This window comes from Pezoporus occidentalis, unplaced genomic scaffold (genome assembly GCF_034315485.1).
Source record: "Pezoporus occidentalis ecotype Australia unplaced genomic scaffold, CSIRO_AGI_Poc_V1 ctg29, whole genome shotgun sequence".
In the NCBI taxonomy this organism is placed as follows: Eukaryota; Metazoa; Chordata; class Aves; order Psittaciformes; family Psittacidae; genus Pezoporus; species Pezoporus occidentalis.
The window spans coordinates 1,548,194-1,566,471 of NW_026914829.1; the positions used below are offsets into that span (position 1 = coordinate 1,548,194).

The 18,278-nt window shown below is 38.2% G+C and overlaps 1 protein-coding gene across 3 annotated transcripts in view; it reads right to left on the reverse strand.

The window, feature by feature from the left end:
* PRIM2 (DNA primase subunit 2) overlaps positions 1–18,278 on the reverse strand; it is a 102,286-nt gene that overhangs the window by 66,072 nt on the left and 17,936 nt on the right. For 2 of the 3 annotated variants that reach the window (XM_062626124.1, XM_062626126.1), the window contains 2 exons: positions 14,558–14,653; positions 13,581–13,718 (listed from right to left, as the gene is read on the reverse strand). The exons of the other annotated variant lie outside the window; for it this stretch is intronic. In XM_062626124.1, the coding sequence (XP_062482108.1) occupies positions 13,581–13,718; positions 14,558–14,653 (234 nt within the window). The remainder of the gene's footprint in view (positions 1–13,580; positions 13,719–14,557; positions 14,654–18,278) is intronic. 3 annotated transcript variants of the gene reach the window in all.

The window sequence follows — 18,278 nt, forward strand, 5'->3', positions numbered from 1 at the left end:
CTCGGGGTGTAGAGAGTGCCTGCACTGGTCTGGTGAGGGGAGGGTGCACAACGGGCAGGGCTGCACTCGGTGTTCCCTGGTGGAGGTGTTCCTGCAGCAGGTGGCTGAGCTGCGGGATGCTGTCAGTAGCTGAAAGATGTCAGGAGAGCTGAGGAAGCAGCACTCCTTGCTCCAGGCCCAACCTGTGCAGAGTCCTCAAGCGTCCACCATAGCTCATGCAGGAAAGGAGGAGGGCATTAACGCAGGACGCTGGAAGCTACTAACAAACCCACAACAAAACAAGGAGGAAGAGCACAATTAAAAGCAAGGGGCTTCCTCGAAAATCCAACGTCCCCAGCCAGAGCCTCGTTGCAGTTCTGCAGGGGGCAACGAGGAAAATGCACACCGCACCAAATGAACAACCAGCTGATGCACCTGTAAAGAGGATCACTACTGGTGCCGCCAAGGAAAAGTGGCGGGTCACAGTAGCAGTTGACTGTACTTTGAAAGGCACAGAGGCACCCATCTGTCAGCCTGACCCTGTCTCAAGGGAGGTATGCTGCCTACCAGGAACTCAGATCAGGGATGTTGCTGAGAGGCTGCCTGCTCTAGTAAGTCCCACTATTACCCACTTCTAGTGGTCCATCTGGATGCTAGCAATACAGATAGCAGTAGCCTGGAGAACATTAAGAAGGACTACAGAGCCCTGGGAGAGGTGGTTAGGGGCTCTGGGGCTCAGTCTTTTCATCAATCCTCCAGGATAAAGGGGAGGACCTTAAAAAGGCTGGGTGGATCAGGGCAATCCCAGTCACAGCTACAGGGTGGGCAGAGAAGAGATTCAGAGCAGCTGTGTAATGTGTGGGGTTTGTTCATCAAGAAGTTTGGGGGGAGGGAGGCTCTCTGTGGCTGTCGTTATGTGGAACCATATTCCTTTTTGTGTTGTAATTGTTGTGCTCCGTAAGTTATGGGGGGGAGGTCAGTTGTATTATTGCACAGGATTGTGAGGGAGAAAAGAGGGGGGTTGGGTGGCTCGAAGTTGTGTCTTATTGCAACGTTTGAGGGGTGGGGGTTGCGATGGTGAGGAGGCTGGTAGTGGACGCTTCTCGAAGCCTCTGGGAGCTTCTCGAAACTTCTCGACGATGAGACCCCTCCAACAAAGGGAACCAATGGGGAAGAGCCATGTCAACATCTGAGTGAGGAGAGGTGGAAGGATTGGCTGGGGCCTTGAACCGAAAAGTATAAAGGACCACCTCCCAGAGACCGTGTGTGCGTCTTGGGCGGAGCGGAGGACACCCCGGCGCACCCAGCGCTGTTTTATCTGCTATCGCTTACTCAAGTTCAATAAAATTTATACTTTAAACCGAAATTGGCTATATCATTGACAACAGCTGTGTGGAAAAGGACTTGGGGGTGTTGATCAACAAGAAAATGAACATGAGCCCGCTTCAGTGTGTACTCGCAGCCCAGAAAGCCAGCCATATCCTGGGCTGCATCAAAAGGAGCGTGACCAGCAGGTCGAAGGAGGTGATCCTGCCCCTCTGCTCTGCTCTTGTGAGACCTCACCTGCAGTATTGTGTGCAGTTCTGGTGTGCTCAACATAAAAAGGACATGGAACTGTTGGAACAAGTCCAAAGGAGGGCCACGAGGATGATCGGGGGCTGGAGCATCTCCCGTATGAAGATGGGCTGAGAGAGTCAGGGCTGTTCAGCCTGGAGAAGAGAAGGCTGCATGGAGACCTCATAGCAGCCTTCCAGTATCTAAGGGTGCCTACAAGGGTGCTATGATTCTATGGCTGGTATTCTACAATCGTGCCTGGAGACTCAACTCTCCCAAAAACTACTTTAAAAGCTTGTCAGTTGGAATAAGAATCAATTCATAGTTTTATTCATTCACTTTGACAACTGCTGGTTTTTTTCACTTTTTAAAGAAGTAATTCAACCTTCTCATGTACTCCAAAAATGATTCTTCTGGTTCGCAGTTCTGGTTTAAAGCAAGGGTGGGGGAGTGTTGGGATTTGCAAATTTTTTATTTTTATTGTCTACAAATCAAAGGGATGGAGAGGGGAAAAAAAAAAAACACGCAACAAACCCACAAATCCTTCAGGATTAACAAAGCTGGTAACAGAGCAACCTTCACCTCATTTTGGCAGCATAAGTAGGAAAACAACAGGGAAAATTCATGGGGTTTTCTATTACTTAAAAAGTTCTAAGCACTACATCCAAATTTAATCCATTTCTTTCCTATGTACATATATAAACAAAGGCTGTAGTCATTAATAAACCATGTCATTTTGCTTAACTCACAACAGATAAAAATCCAACCCTTTCCTTTCTGATATTTGTTCAAGAATACAGATTATTTAATTAAACATCATTTCTTACAAACAGAAACATCCTAGTATTTACATGAATTTGTTTACAAAAATACAGGAAAAAATATAGCTAAAAAGCTCTTTCACAAGCAACATGTAAATTGAAGATCTATATCTTCACCAGTCTGTTCTTCCCTGATACTTCATCTCATTTTCTGCCTTTCTACAACTCAGACACTGAACAGTATCCTTTCCAAATCTACAGAGCACATAAAAGCTTTTACAAAATTTCACTTATATGTGGAAACTCTCCTGTGACTCTGGGTGCTGAATAAATCCATTGTTGTCTTTCAAAATCCATTTTCACTACAAAACATCTGTACTGCAGTACACTTTCATGCCCACTCCCTCAGGCAGATGAGCCAATACAAAACATTTACATGTATACTTAACCTTGACAGATTAGCAAACATACCTAACTCATGCAGAAGCTATGGAAAACCTCTCCTGGTCTTCTATTTCAGAGGAATAGAAGAACCAAAAAGAATAACAAAATCCAGCCCAGCTAAAGTCACACAGATGTGCCTACTAATGTAAATATTATTGCTACAAAACCACCTCCTCCTTACACACGTCAAGAGAAAAGAAAACACTTCAGACAAAGACATTTCAGGTCAGAACAATGTCAAAGTGCTCCACATGAAGTTACTATGATCTTTTGGGACTCCCCTGCTTCTAAGTATAGGCAGGCTTGAAACGCTGACAGATTAAGGGAAACATATAAAGGCGGAACACAGCGGCACAAGGCCTCTCTTAAGAAAAGCTCACTCAGTAATATTTGTGCATCCAACTTTCAATTCATACCTTTCTTCAAGCTGAACAGATCTCATGAGAAAACTGGATATACAGATATAAAATACAGTACACCTCCTGTGGAAATGCAAGGCTACACTCCTCAATAAGGAGTGGAAAATTAACTAGAAAATATGCTCCCTAGTGAGAGGCAGCTTGCACTGGTAGCTCAGTATTTCCCTTTAGGTCAGAAATTCAGGAATTTAGCAAAAAATGTTTGGGAGTGAACTACAAAATAACATGATATAATCCACAGCAGTATAACCAAAAGAAGCCTCAACCAACCAACCACCCCCAAAAAACCCACAGCTTTCACAGTCTGTGTCCAGTACCCAAGAGAAACTTAACAAGTAAAGCGCTGAAGGGGCTGTCAGTTGAGCATAAGACACCCACCAATTACCCAATTCTTAAATGCATCCCTGCAGTAAAGATACTCAGGGACAAACCAGTACCCTCCTCAGGCAGGTAAGTTGCTAGCCTCTAGGAGAAAAGGAAGTGAAGATCCAGTAGGAACTTGGCAGCAACATACAGGCACTTCAGAGGCACCTGATGATCTCCTGGAGGCAAGTCATTGTTCAAGTAAGGATCTGCTTCTTCACAAGCCAGAGGTATGACATGAAGCCACAGCTGGGAAGTGAGTGGGCCAGGTTGTACACCAACAGGCCCAACACTATTAGAGCCAAGTTTAACTATCCTAGCTGTGTATTTGCAGGCTGATTATATCACGTTTCAAGATTTCAGGAAGACAGAACCCCAGCAATTTCAGTGACAGCCTGTACAGACTGCTCATAAGATGCCAGAGTATGTTTAATTATAAAGATTCTGCTCAACTCCACTGCCTCTGACACATACCTTGCTCTCCTATTACCAGGAAAAAATATTCTGACAAATAATCTTTGTTTATAAGAACCACAAAAAATTACCACTTCCTCTCTAGCATAAAAATGCAGATTAGCAATTAATTGCAGAAGAAATACATTAACAGATGAGATTCCCTTTGGGAAATTGCAGTAAAATGGAAGGCTATACAATGAGACCACCCAGAAAACAACTGCTGCAACAGCAACAGTGACCAGCATTTCTAAAAATACTCACTTCATCTATATTTAAAACAGTTTAAAAAATAACTATCCAGTATGACAAAAAAAAAACCAAAATAATGTACTGCTACAGTTTTTCTTAAAAGAGTTCAAACTAGTTGTGTAACCAGTAAAATTAATGTGGGTTTTTTTTATAAACTAGTCTTACAGCAGAATTTCTTTTAAACATATCTTGGCAAAGGCATTTCTGAGATGAGACTTGAACATAATTTATTCTTACACATACTGCTTAAAGAAGTGTTCCAACCTCTATAAAGATTCTATACATTAATTAACCAAGTGTCATCTGATATGACTATCAGTTGTCCAGTTTATTTCATGTCTGACTTTGAGCTACTGATAGTCATTTCCCATTTCTCTTTCTGATGGAAAAAAACAGATCTTTATCATTAGCAGGAATGGGAAAAACATGTTAACATCACATATGCGATATCATAAAACTCTACTCAGGAGAACAGCAATTCTCCAGATTTCACAGAGAAATGGGAAAAAAAAATGATGTAATTGTAAGGGTGGTCATCACAGTTTTTAGTGATTCAGACTATTTCTTTTTGCCTGCTACATAAATTTGCATTAAGCATTTCTGTTGTTAATCCAAATTCTTAATTCAACCTGTAATTGTAACTTAAGACACTACAGCTCAATTTAGGTCTCAAAATAACTTGCATGACTCCATTTTATTCTTGAATGCTTAATCTTATGCTGCTCTACACACTACTTTCAATGGCTACAAACCTATTGATTCCATTGTGACTACTCACAACAGCAAGTCTGTCCTGGGTTCAGCAGTAGCAGTCATGTTTCTCCTTGTTGGTAGCTGGTGCAGTGCAGTGTTTTGACTTTCAGCCTGCGAACAGAGCTGATAACAATGATGTTTTGGTTTGGCCAAGGACTTTGTGAGCCTCATGCTCTGCCAGGGAGGAGGGGAAGCTGGGAGGAAGCAGAGACAGGACACCTGACCCAGACTGACCAAAGAGGTACTCCATAACACAGCACGTCATGCCCAGGATGTAACTGGGAGTTAGCCGGAAGGGCTGGGGGACTGCAGGGTTGGAGGAGGCATCAGTCAGAGCTTGGTCGGGCTGAGGGGGGGCAAGTTATCAGTCGGCTGGTGGTGAGGTGATGTATTCTCTTCCCTTGTTATTTCCTTTATCATTATTATCATTGGTGGTAGCAGTAGTGATTTGTGTTATACCTTAGTTACTAAACTGTTCTTATCTCAACCCGTGGGAGTTGCATTCTTTTCGATTCTCCTCTCCGTCCCTCTGGGAGTAGGGGGAGGGAAAGAAGGGGGGGAGTGAGTGAACGAGTTGCCTGACTGGGTTTAAACCACGACAAAGTCCTATAAGCATCTGTATTTGGTATGCTATAAAATATTATTTCTAAACAAGGTGCAACTTGCTGGGAACCTGTACAGTAGGTTTATAAAAGTGTGCAATATGTTAGCCAAAATTTAACATCTAAACAAAGATCATGAGAAGCAAGGTTTATAGACAATGAAAATGATGAAAAATCACCGTGGTAAATGCAGGTGCATTTACTCTTGCATTGTTTGTGATTTTTCCATCATACCCAACTTCTTAGGATTACATGGCTAAGTTTTCAAAAAGTTCCTCTCCCCTTTACTTCCAAAACAGCCTTTAGCAAGGGAGCAAAGCACATACACGGTTGGCACTCTAAAGTGTAGTGAAGAAATCTGGGGGAACCCACATTTTTTTCAACACACAACACTTGAGGTTAGCAGAAAGGATGAGCTGGAGCAAGAAAATGTCCGATTTTAAGAACTGGACAAGGGCATGTATGCCACAAAGCTTTCAAATAGGAGAAATTTTAATTTGGCTAACAGCAGTGATTAAATGAATTACCAGAGCAATTTGGACAATGAGGCAAGCAAGAATGAACATATTACTTATATTCTATAGGAATTGAAAATTTAGCATAGATACATGCAAAGTTTAAGCCATAAACAATTTGAAAGTTAGGACAAAAGTGGCATACTCCTTAAAAATGTTATAAAAATGTAACTGTCAGGATTAGACCGTGTTTGTTCAAAAGCGTCAGTGAGGCAGCAATATTGCTTCTCAACAATCATGAATTTAAGAATCCATTTATTAAGCCCAGTAAATAACTGTTGTGTTCTAAAAGCAACTACATCCCTTGAAAGAAGTGGTTTAGACAAAGCACAGTAAGATTTATGCTCCTTTACAGAATCCTACAACATTGTAGGCAAGATTCAATATATTAATTTCAAGGTAAGTTTTTGATTTACTGTACATAGCAGTGGTAGATAAATTGTGTCTCTTGAACCACCAATAAAAAATGGTAAGTGGTTGAAACTTGGATCTCAATAATGAGCCTCTGTTAATATACAGATGGGTGAGAAATCCAAGTCCCCGCTACCACCAAACAGATTCAGCTAGCATAATTGAGATACACGAATTAATTTTCCCCAAGAAACAAATGGAGACACAAATCAGTCTCATTCCACACTGAAGCAGTGGAAGGCTGAGAAACACCCTAGATACAGCTTCACAGGCAGTTTGGATAGCTCCCTGTGTCACTCAAGTCCTGCTCCATTGGTGTCCAAAGTAAACATCAGCTAGACTGCTACCAGTTAGCTTCCAGAAACTTACCAGCTTTCTCCAAGAAAAAGCCAGAACCCAGCTGATGAAATAATCTGTCATTAACTCGGGTGTAAACCAACTCCAGATATCTACAGCTATCACACAGCAACTGCCTATGGGTCACCAAAGGCAATTAAGAATATATAATCAGGAGAAAACGTTAGTTTCTAAGAATATAAGCAGGAGAAAACTCTTAATTTCTAACAGTGTCATCCTGAAACACAGATTTCTGTTCACTTACCAACCACATATGGCATTACAGTTCTTTCTTATTTGCCTCATTCTCAAATTACTGTTACCCACATGTTAAAACACATGTTGTCATGTGGCATTAGACAAGTACTATACTAAGTGATGCATTTCTGGGTCATCACATCTATCGCACAACACAGAAATAAAGCTGTACTTCTTATATATTCTATTCCAATAGTTTTTCTGAAATTTGGGGAACATCTCAACAGTTAAGTAAGCTTTCCATATGCTTTAAATCCTGCACATTTTGCTTCATTAGTTTTATTATCCCGAAGCACTCATATTGATTTGAAGGTGAAAGTTTTTCCATATAAATGAAACCAAACAGGATCATGCAGAGACCACAGCAATTGTTTATGCTGCAAATTTAGCACTTAAAATCTTGGGACTTTGTAGTACATGCGAGAAGCAGATAGAAGAAGTAGAAAAATACTGAATATAGTCAAATTTCATTTAACCTCCTAATATTATTTATAATTGCTTCATGCTAGCAATCTAAGCAGTCTCTAAAAGAAACACATATACTTCAATTAGCAGAGGATAAAACACTAGAAGAATTGATTTCAGAAAACAGCCAGCAACAGGAAAACTCAGAGGCCATGGCAGAAAGAAGGTCCAGCAAGTTTCCCTGTCTCACAGGTAACCATTCTGTGTACAGGTCTGAATTCCCTTTGGCACAAACACAGGCGGAAAAAATCAATTCCCTTGATTTTACTTCTCCTACTCAAAATATCACCATTTTCTTAAGCAGACCTGTGCCTTAGACAATGACCTTACCATGCAACACTACTCAGAAATGAGTATCAGCTGCTTCTCTGCCAACACTCTCAGAACAAACTTTCATGAGAGACTCGGAGGACAGTCACTGTAATCACTTTACCCTGCACTGCCAAAGTTATTACCTCACTAACCTTGTATGTGCATATTATAAAAATCATCCATTTATGTTACAGTGAATTACTTTAACACTGGGAACACAACACCTGAAACTAATTTCAAGTGACAAGACCATAATCAATCATACTTTCTCAACATTAATGCCACTACATAAAGCTTTCTGCTTCACTGCTTGAAAACATAGGTGTTTTAGGAAGAAAATGTTTTGCAGATAGTGCTATGTATACTGATACTTTTCCCAAATTAGCAGGTTCTTTGAAAATACAGCATAAATCAAGTGAAATAGCACATCTGTCTACTATTTAATTTTAAAAGACAAATCATCACAAAGATCACTAAAGCTAGAAGCAACTTGATGCACATTTCTAACAGTTTTGAAGATTACATGCCAAATAGGGAAAGGAATAAATAACAAAACAACAAAAACAAACAAAAAACAACCCACAAAAATTAGAAAATAGCAGTGAAGTCTTCTTTTTCTACTAAGTCCTCAAAACCCAACAATTTGATTTGTAGGCATTTTATCATATTACACAAGATCATACTGCAAAGTAAAAAAGCACAGACTTTCAATTCAGAAGAAACACATGCTATCAAGACTGTACATATTAACATGGGAATCTTGATTTCTTATGGTATCAGTGTTGTGGTTTAAGCCCAGTCAGCAATTCAGCCATGCAGCCCTTGCTCACCCCCCACCCCCTTCTTCCCTCCCCAGCTCCAGGAGGGATGGGGAGAAAAATTAAAAGAATGTAACTCCCATGGGTTGAGATAAGAGCAGTCCAGTAACTAAGGTATAACACAAATCACTACTGCTACCACCAATAATAATAATAAGGGAAATAACAAGAGGAGAGAATACAACTGCTCACCACCTGCTGACCAATACCCAGCCCGATCGAGCAGTGATCTCCCCCTTCTGGGTAACTGCCCCCAGTTTATATACTGGGCATGACGTGCTGTGGTATGGAATACCTCTTGCTAGTTTGGGTCAGGTGTCCTGTCTCTGCTTTCTCCCAGCTTCTCCTCCTCCCTGGCAGAGCATGAGATGCACAAAGTCCTTGGTCAGGCTAAACATTACTGAGCAACAACTAAAAACATTGATGTTATCCGCACTGTTCCCAGGCCAAAAGTCAAAAACACAGCACTGCACCAGCTACTGAGAAGGAGAAAAATGACTGCTACTGCTGAACCCAGGACAATCAGTTTGTATTCTGTTCAGTTAATATTTTAATTTGCAGACTGTTAAAATCCTGTATGATGTTCTGCTATAATATTCTGCCATATACTGTCACCTCGTGAGGCCCCACTTGGAGTACTGTGTGCAGTTCTGGTGTCCTCAACGTAAGATGGACATGGAGCTGTTGGACAGCTCCATGTCCATCTTATGTTGAGGACACCAGAACTGCACACAGTACTCCAAGTGTCATTTGCTTATAGCTTTAAAATGTAATGTTCAACAAGCACTAAAACTTAAGGACAAAACACTTTCTGAACTGTAACTTTTGTTAAGGCTGATGCAGTGATTCAATTTAGTTGATTCAAACACTAAAGGAGGTGGCCCAGCATCAGGTTTTTCAGTATTTAGCAATTATCCACACAGGGCAGAACTCCTCTTCAAACAAGTCAGACAACTACCAACGTAATAGTAGTCATTTTCTCAGTTATTTGAGGACACTGCTGATAAAGGCCAGTCCCAGGCAATAATTCAGCAGCCTCTTCTGTCTTCTCCCCCTTCTATTCCACTTGAGATTTTTCCAGAGCAGTCCTTTGTGCAGTATTGAGTATAACACAGCTCTGATACAGGTCTGTGCATCTCAATCACAACACTAAGCCAAATCTTCTGATTTCAAGAAATGAAAAATTAGAACAGTTATCCTCAGAAAAAAGGTGATCCAGGCCTGCCAATAATTTCACAATCTAAACTCACTAGATGACTACAACTAAAATTACCAAAATGCAGCACAGCATTACTGCAGAAATGTTTGTGTATTAGCGTAAACACAGTAAAACCCTCATGGAAAAAAATATAATGCAATTTGAATTAGTAAAAGTTTGCTTTAAGTTATAAAAAAATTGTAGAGCTAATATTATAACTTACATGAAGTACAGAAAATGTTTAAGCTTTCTATAGTTTAATCATCATTAATGGCACAAAAGAAATTATTTACTATCAAATGAATCAGAGAATACAGCAAGAAGGTCCTTGTAGTATTGATTTTGCACATAAAATGAACTTCTTCAGTTGCATTTGCAGTTGTCAAGAAGGCTTGACTAATATTAACTCCCCCTCTTACTGAGCCTCAAGGAATTGCCAGTAGAGATGTCAAACTTATTTTTAAGGGATGAAACAAAACATATGACTGCTTCATTGACTAGTAAGCGATTAAAGCATAACTCTGACTAAACTGAATTTGTGTCAGTGTCAACATAAAACTTTTTTTAAAAGCAGAAGTCAGCACTATGAATTATTTACTGTTCTCTGAAAGCTCAGTATCAACACATCAATTCACTCTCATTATATTCCTCCTTTATAATCCAGTTAGAATCACCCTCTAACATGCAGGATGGTGGCAACATGAGCCTGAAATGTAGTGAGTAATGTAATAAGGCGAGGCAACGACCCGAATTTTTCTGTGCTTTGGAGAACAAGAGTAGCTTTAGCACACTCCCATCAAGTGTAACAGCTTCAGAAGACCTTGAAAAAGACATGCCAGGCCTTAATCATAAAATCATTCCTGAGTAGGGATAACTCCTAAAAACCTGTGTGTGTGATTGCTTAGAACAGCAACAAACAATGTCCGAGAGGCAAAACATGCATCACAGTACAAATAACACCACATAAACAACCCAAAATGGAAAACTATACTGTTTTAACATTGAAGAATTGAACTACTAATGAGAGCTGTAAAAAAAAGTTTCCACAGAACTATGTGCCTGAAAGGTCATCTTTCCACTATCTATATTCAAAGTATTTTGTCCCTTAGAAGCTTGTAAGAGACTGCCAGAGCCAGAAGTACTGGCCAAAGTCAAACTACCCCACAGAAGACACAAGTATTTAGCCTAACTTTATGACTCTGTGAAAATACAAACCCCTTCTTTAGAAAAAAAATTCAAGCCTAATTTGGTTTATCACACCCTTAAGATTTTTAATTCTCAAATTCTAATAAAACAAGGATTGACCATTAGAAAGTGCTGAGAACAAACTGTAAATAGCCAGATGCTGCAAAAACACTAAAACATGCTCCCAAAAGCACACATAAATAATGCTTACCGAAGTGGTAATGTTGTCAAATACATTAATTAAGAGACAAATTAAATAAGAAGGGTCTATTACTTCTTAATTAAATCTGGCCATGATGCACAACTTCCGTGCAAAGTCATAAAGACCTCTATACTACCATAGTGCCTGTAATTCAGCACATTTCTCTTGCTTGACTTTCCCTTTGCAGCAGACACATACAAACATCCATGTGCTGCAAAAGCATTACCAAGCACCTCTAAAATAGCTGTACTTGCAGAACTTAGGCCTAGATCAAATAGTATTTCAACAACTACTTTTTACAAACAATACTGGAAACGTGCCACTGTGTTACAACTTCCATTAAAAATACGCCTCTTCAGATAAGCCTGAGGAAAAGATTAAAGATATCCTCCTGATTTCTATATTGTGGGACAGCAATGGTTACCATCTTCAGATTTAAAAAAAATTCCTTATGTATAGTCCTTTCTTTAAAGAAAGCACCCTGTTTTCTTACAGTTTCACAGAATTTTCAATAATTGATTGACAGTAATTGATGATTACAGTTTTGTCTCATTGAAAACTACACCAATTATCCAGCTACCACGTTAGGCCTTCAAGTCCAGTTATGCCTATCTGGTGTAACAGAAGAAGGTTAGATTGACCTCTGATTTTTAGCCTTTGTTTAAAAGGCTCAATAATATTCCCAGCATCTCTCAGCAGTGCACTGTGCTGGAGAAAATTAGCTGAAACAGCTTATTAAATGTCACTTCTCAAACTAAATTAGTTTGTAAATCAGTAAATCAAGACCCCACAAGTTCAAGTAGGAGCTTTGGAATAGGACAGAAACCACTAATTCTCTCTTATTTCTTACTCTGAAAACATGGCAAACTTTCATTAGCAAAATATACGTATTAAAACTAAAAAACTAATGCAAACCTGAAATACTGCAATAACTTAAAACACAGCAGTTCTATAGAAGATAGTTTTCCACACTCGCAAGAGCGTTAACAGTTTCTAACCCCTGACTACAGAGGGCAGTATAGAGCACTCCTTCACTATAAAGCAGCTATTGGCTTTAATGAAGTCATCTGGGTTAAACAAAATTATAAACTGAGTTTGTAAAAAAAGCTGCACATTTTTTCTCCAACTGAAAAGTCAGACAGCCAACTCATTACAGTTCCTTCTGTTTTTCAGACTTTTCAGCTTAAACTCTACAACAGATACTCACACAACAGGCAAATTCCAGAAGCTTCCCAAAAGTATTTTAAATAGATGCTGATAACCTTGTGTACTTCACCATATTTCTATAGAATACATTCATTGCTTTTAAATCCTACCCAAGTATTATCAGCTTTCAGCAATAACATTATGCATTAGCTGAAATGTCTCGTTACAGTTGTATTAGAGTATTAATGTATATGTTCACATAAGAGTATCACTATTTTTGACTTCACGTTAAATAATTTTATAGACTCTAGTTATATTCAAAATTAACAAACTATAAAATCAGCATACTGACAGCTTCTTAAAGGAATGCCTTTTTACTTCAGAGTGTTTGTTTACTAAATGCTCACGGTCAACCTTGATATTAATGCAGCATGGCAATGTAAGGCTTTGAAAACATTTTTTAAAGGCAATCTGAACTGCCTTCATGCTATGCAATGCCATCTTTTTTAGGACTAAAGCTCTGTGCATTCTACATGATCACCAACTTTTAAACCCTGTGAAGAGTCTCATATTGTAAAATTAGCATTTCCTAAATTCATCACCAAATTACTAACAGAACGTTCACATACAGTATTTACTATGTGTCCTAACTAGATCTGAGGCATTCCTACAGTGAAGACTTCATTTTTCCCTGACATGTTCCGACTTAGTTCTATAAAAAGAAAAAAAAACAAAAACAAAAAAAACCAAAAACACCAACAAACACAAATCAGTATTTTGCTTGTTTCAACAAAACAAATCTTGCTAACTCTTCTGCGAGAAAATACCGGTACAAAGAGAAAAAAACAGTCATGTGCATGGGGCTCACATTGTGAATGAAAAAAAAGTCATGTTACTCTCTATGTAGGAAACAATTTCAAAATCCTCTAGGATACATTTATTTACCATCTACATCACATGCTAAATTCCATTTTAAAGTAATGAAACTCCAGTTCATAACAAAATTTTTTAGTACTGCCAGCATTTTTTACAGGGTTTCTGGTATTCTTCAGATGGAACCACATACATTTAAAAAAAAAAAATCAAAAAGGTCTTTGTCCAAGAGTGTCACTGAACAATGCAACAAAAGTTGTAAAAACCAGTGTCAGACTTACCGCCAGTGCTTTAGATAACTTTGTTCTATAGTTGCTCAAAACAATTGCATCGATATCCTTAAGTGGCACGTATGCAAAGCCGTCTTTAATAAACACTCTCCTGGTTCTAAACAGATCCACAGCTTCTGAAAGTCCAACCTGAGAAAGAAGAAAACCCCACATTGTAGAATAGCAAAATGACGACGCAGTAACAATGTTTACAACCTTAAGATTCAAGATGGATCAGTACAGCTTTAAGTCATTCTCTGTCTTAGCACTCTATCCAGGCAAAATGCAAATGGTTTGAAATTAAGTGTTGATTTTGGAATAGCTGATCATTATTTTGGTGAAGAAATTGTTTACTTGGAGAGGGTCATGCAGCTAGGCAAAATAAGCTATTTTAAAGCTTGTATCTATGATTATTAGACCAATTATGTAGCTTTGCATCACTTACGGATTTGATACTTGAAAATGGCCTTCTGTTTCAGGCAATTTGAAATATTTTATTCATGAAAAGCTGCATACCTTGGAAGTAGATCTGGAACCCAACCAACTTCACTCCAAAAAAAGAGTCAGGGGTTTCCATCAGACACATTGCTTCTCCCTTTGCTCTCTAGCAAAAAGAAGTTCAGACTAATACATTCAAACCAAACCCAGCTTCAGCAACAGATGCTTGAGAATGCCTCCAAACTGAGTGGTCTGTCAGCCAGGCAAGTTAAGTCAATTGTCTGGGAAACGTTAAAACTTAAGACCATTTTTGTGGTGAAAGACAAAGGATGGCATAAGAGGACAGAAGACAGTAATAGTAGTCCAAAGCTCACTTCACTCGCAGTCCCTCCCTTCTACCTTATACTGACATGAAGAAGAGAAATTCTTATTAGTCTCAGTTGAGACACTTTGATTAACTGTTACCAATAATGTTATGTAAACATAATAACTCCAAGTTTAAGGGAAGGAGAATGAGTGCAAATCTGGGGAACTTGGCAGTTTCTACTTACCTTATAGAATATTTGTTCTTTTACTTTAGCCACACTGAAGCCAGGGGTTGATGTAAGCAGCTCATTTGCTAATTCATTTTTCATGTCTTCACTAATCTAAAATTAAGAGCTTGTTTTAAAACTTGAAATACTTCAGAATAAGGTTTGTTTTGGTTTTCTGTTAATTAACACAAGCTAAAAGATTACTTCATCTGTGAATATATCATTCCTTTCAGTGATTCAGCAAGCGATCACTAATAATTAAGCAGAAATCAGCAAAACACTAGTGATCAATAGTGTTAAATAACCTTCCTTCTGAAGCCATAGTGCAGATTTTAAAATATAATAATTTTAAGCATTAATACAAAACCACATTTTGTAAAAGTCAACCTTGTAAAAGCCAACAAATCAAAACTTGTGATAAACCCTGCTCACGTCTAGGTTTACTATATGCATTAAAATAAAGCCTGATGAGTCAATGGCGGTTAGTAACGGCTTAAACACCTTTGTCAGATTTTCAGCTCATTTTTAAATCCAGACTTAAAAAAAAAAAAAAAAAAAAAAACACAAAAAATAAACAAAACCCCACAACATGTCATCTGTGGTATACTTCTTGTTCTATAAATGTGAGTGATGTGAGTGCTTTTCCAGTTCTTGAATTGGGCAAATTAAGCAGCAATGCTCTAATTTAACAACTTGAACTGTTTAAGCCAAAATTTCTAGCTTGAAAAACCATGGATAATGCTACACTTCATAACATAAAAACTTAAAATACTCATAGGCGTAACTATATGTGTTATACTTTTTTTGCTACTTAATAGTGCACCAAATGCAGCAGAAAAGCCATACAAAATTAGTACATTATAATGATTTTACTAGTCAATAAATCATTTCAGGGTTTTATACAACGGAAAATAGCAACAACAAAATTTGGAATCAATTTGTTCTGCCTTAAATCATTATTAAGCTCAGTCCTTAAAACCTGAAAAAAGTAAGAAATAATAAAAAAAAAATAAATCTAAGTAATCTACTCTGATAAAACAGATCATACAGGCTGGTAATCCAGCAGTGATACCTAGTAACTTAGCTGCATGCAACTAAGTCTTAAATATTTGCACAATATACGTTCTTGATAAAGTACAATGGAAGTAGTCCCTGACTGAAAGGGATTAAATGGTAAGAAACACAGAATACCTTCCCAAAACATAGATGGACATAGGTGTCACTGAAGTATAACACACTGTGTGACAGTGCTCCAATAACTATGAAGAGGTGATACAAGGCTGCAGCCAAGACAGGCTTTTAGAGACTCGTCAGGAAGGCAAGGCAATCGCATGCACTAGATACCCACCCAGGCTCCAAACACAAGATAAAACAGACACTCAGTAGCATTCATATGCATGGAAGGAAATGTGCATGAACAGTTCAGTTTCTTTTCTGAATGGGACAGAATACCTAATTTGTTGACCAACACTTCTGTGCAATTAAATACGCATTTGATTTTTTTTTTCCTTCTTCTCAGTTGAAAGACTGAGAAAATGAAACAGAACAAAACCCCACTTTTCTTGGAAGTCATAGGAAGGACTCTTTCACTTCAAACTTAGAGGAGTAGTTCAGCAAATGCTCTCTATGAAACTGATTTGATGGATGCATATGAAATGGCCAAGGCAGGGATGTCTAGAAGGTTTATGGTTACCCTGTCTGCATCTTGATGTTGATCTAGATGCAACTGTAGTACTCTCAGGAAAATCAGCTTTAAAGAATAATAATAAAGCCGCCAGCAAGGCAGAAGAATGTAACTTTGAAGACAGAGGAAATACACAGTAGCATTATATTTCCACATGTGTCAATCTAATGCTCAGAGAAAAACGGGCTGTACAGAGAACATTTTTCTTTAGCAAAGTGGCTGTATCAAAATAGTTAAATGTGTTTGTGCAAGTAATTTAAGGAAACACTATCTATAAAATACTCCCACTAATGATCTCATTCATGTTAGTCTTCAAGATTCCCGCTTTTCAAACATGACATGCAGAAACTATATACAAATTTAACACAGTGCTATCAAAACCCTGCTACTTCTTCCAGATGATGTATTTCTTGTTTAAATAACTACAAATCTAAGTCACCACGTGAGCCTGCAAGCTTGCCTTTCACCTAGTACAGACCAAAGTTTTCATTTTAATTCCAGAATAGCGACTTCCATTTCTCAAATAGAACAGGTTTATGCTTTCTCAGTAGCAATTGCCTACAAGAGCCCAGCCTACCATCGATGAAACTGTCTTCAAATGAAAACAGTGAAACATACTGTATAGCTAGAGTGGTTACAACTGCATTATTTCGTCTAGGATATCTCACTAAATAAAACATAAATCCAAGCCAAGGATTCTTTTCGTTTTTTTACAGACAGGCATTAAAACAATCCAGTCACTGCTTTACAGATAAAGCTTGCAGTATTGGGGGAGAATGAGAAGAGGGGAAAGTAAGGAATCCTTTGTTTTTCTAAAACTAATGAGCTCATTTTCATCCACAAAATCATTTAATTCAGTATTACATTTAATTTCAAGGTGTCTTTACCCCTTAATATATATATAAAATAATTATACTGTCTCCAAACTTCACAAGCTGCCTAGAATCTTATTAGTCATTTGACCATACCAGTCTTGTTCAGATGTAAAGTCACACTGATTTGAGATTTTCTTGCATCACACTAGCAAAAAAATTAACACTGTTGGGGTAAAAGTGATCCTAGTGAAACCTCCAGTAAAACAGGTTAACGGACCACAACTACAGATATGGTTATGACCTGTGTTGAGTGTATCTTCTAAACAAATGTACGTTCTTGCAAAGCAATATTTACCGTATAAATAAATATTATTATAAAGCTGTTAAATAATTTATGTCTTACAGCCTCATGCACCTTATCACAGGCAAAATTTCAGGCAAACCCTACCAACATTTTGCTCCTTGCCTTTTCACCAAATTCACATTGCCTTCATGTTTTTAGCTAATGGAGAGAAAGGAAGAAGAAACAAGGATATTCCTAGCCCCTAAGTAAAGCTGGGAGATGACTCCAGAATGTATTTAAATATAAAACTTGCTTTTCTAAAGACTGGAAAATTAAAAATAATTGGTATAATTGGTATAATGATTTCACTATTTTCATGAAAAACTGCATAAAACTGACTGAAGACACAGTGCAATGAAAATAAACTCCTTATAATCCAAACTCAGACTGAAGCTTTCAGCTGGGTCATGCCTGTACCTCTACATACAGAGCATCACGAAACATGCACCCCATTCTTACTTAGTTCATGGAAGCTGGAAAGGGATTTTTTCCCTTCCTTTTATTTTTTATTTTAAAAAGAACACTAAAGTTTGTACATTTAATAAGCTCATTTCTAAAATGGCACCTGCAAGAACACTTTCCGGTAATCATTAAAAAATTAGACACAATTAAATACAGCTTTTAAGATTCTAATCAAGATCAGAAAGATAAACAGACTGCGTAACTTTTGACAGAGCTCAATGATGCTTCCCAGATAAAATACAGGAAATTCTAAAAATAAATAAACAGAATTCTTCTGAGGGTGTCACCTGGTGCTCATTTGACCCTTCACACTGAACTGGTTCAACTCACTCCGCAGACATTAACTCCCTAGTTTTGCCTCATTTGTTGCCAGTTTAGTTAACAAACACTGCTTATCACCAAGTCATTCTTTACTTTGCACAAGCAAAAAGTAAC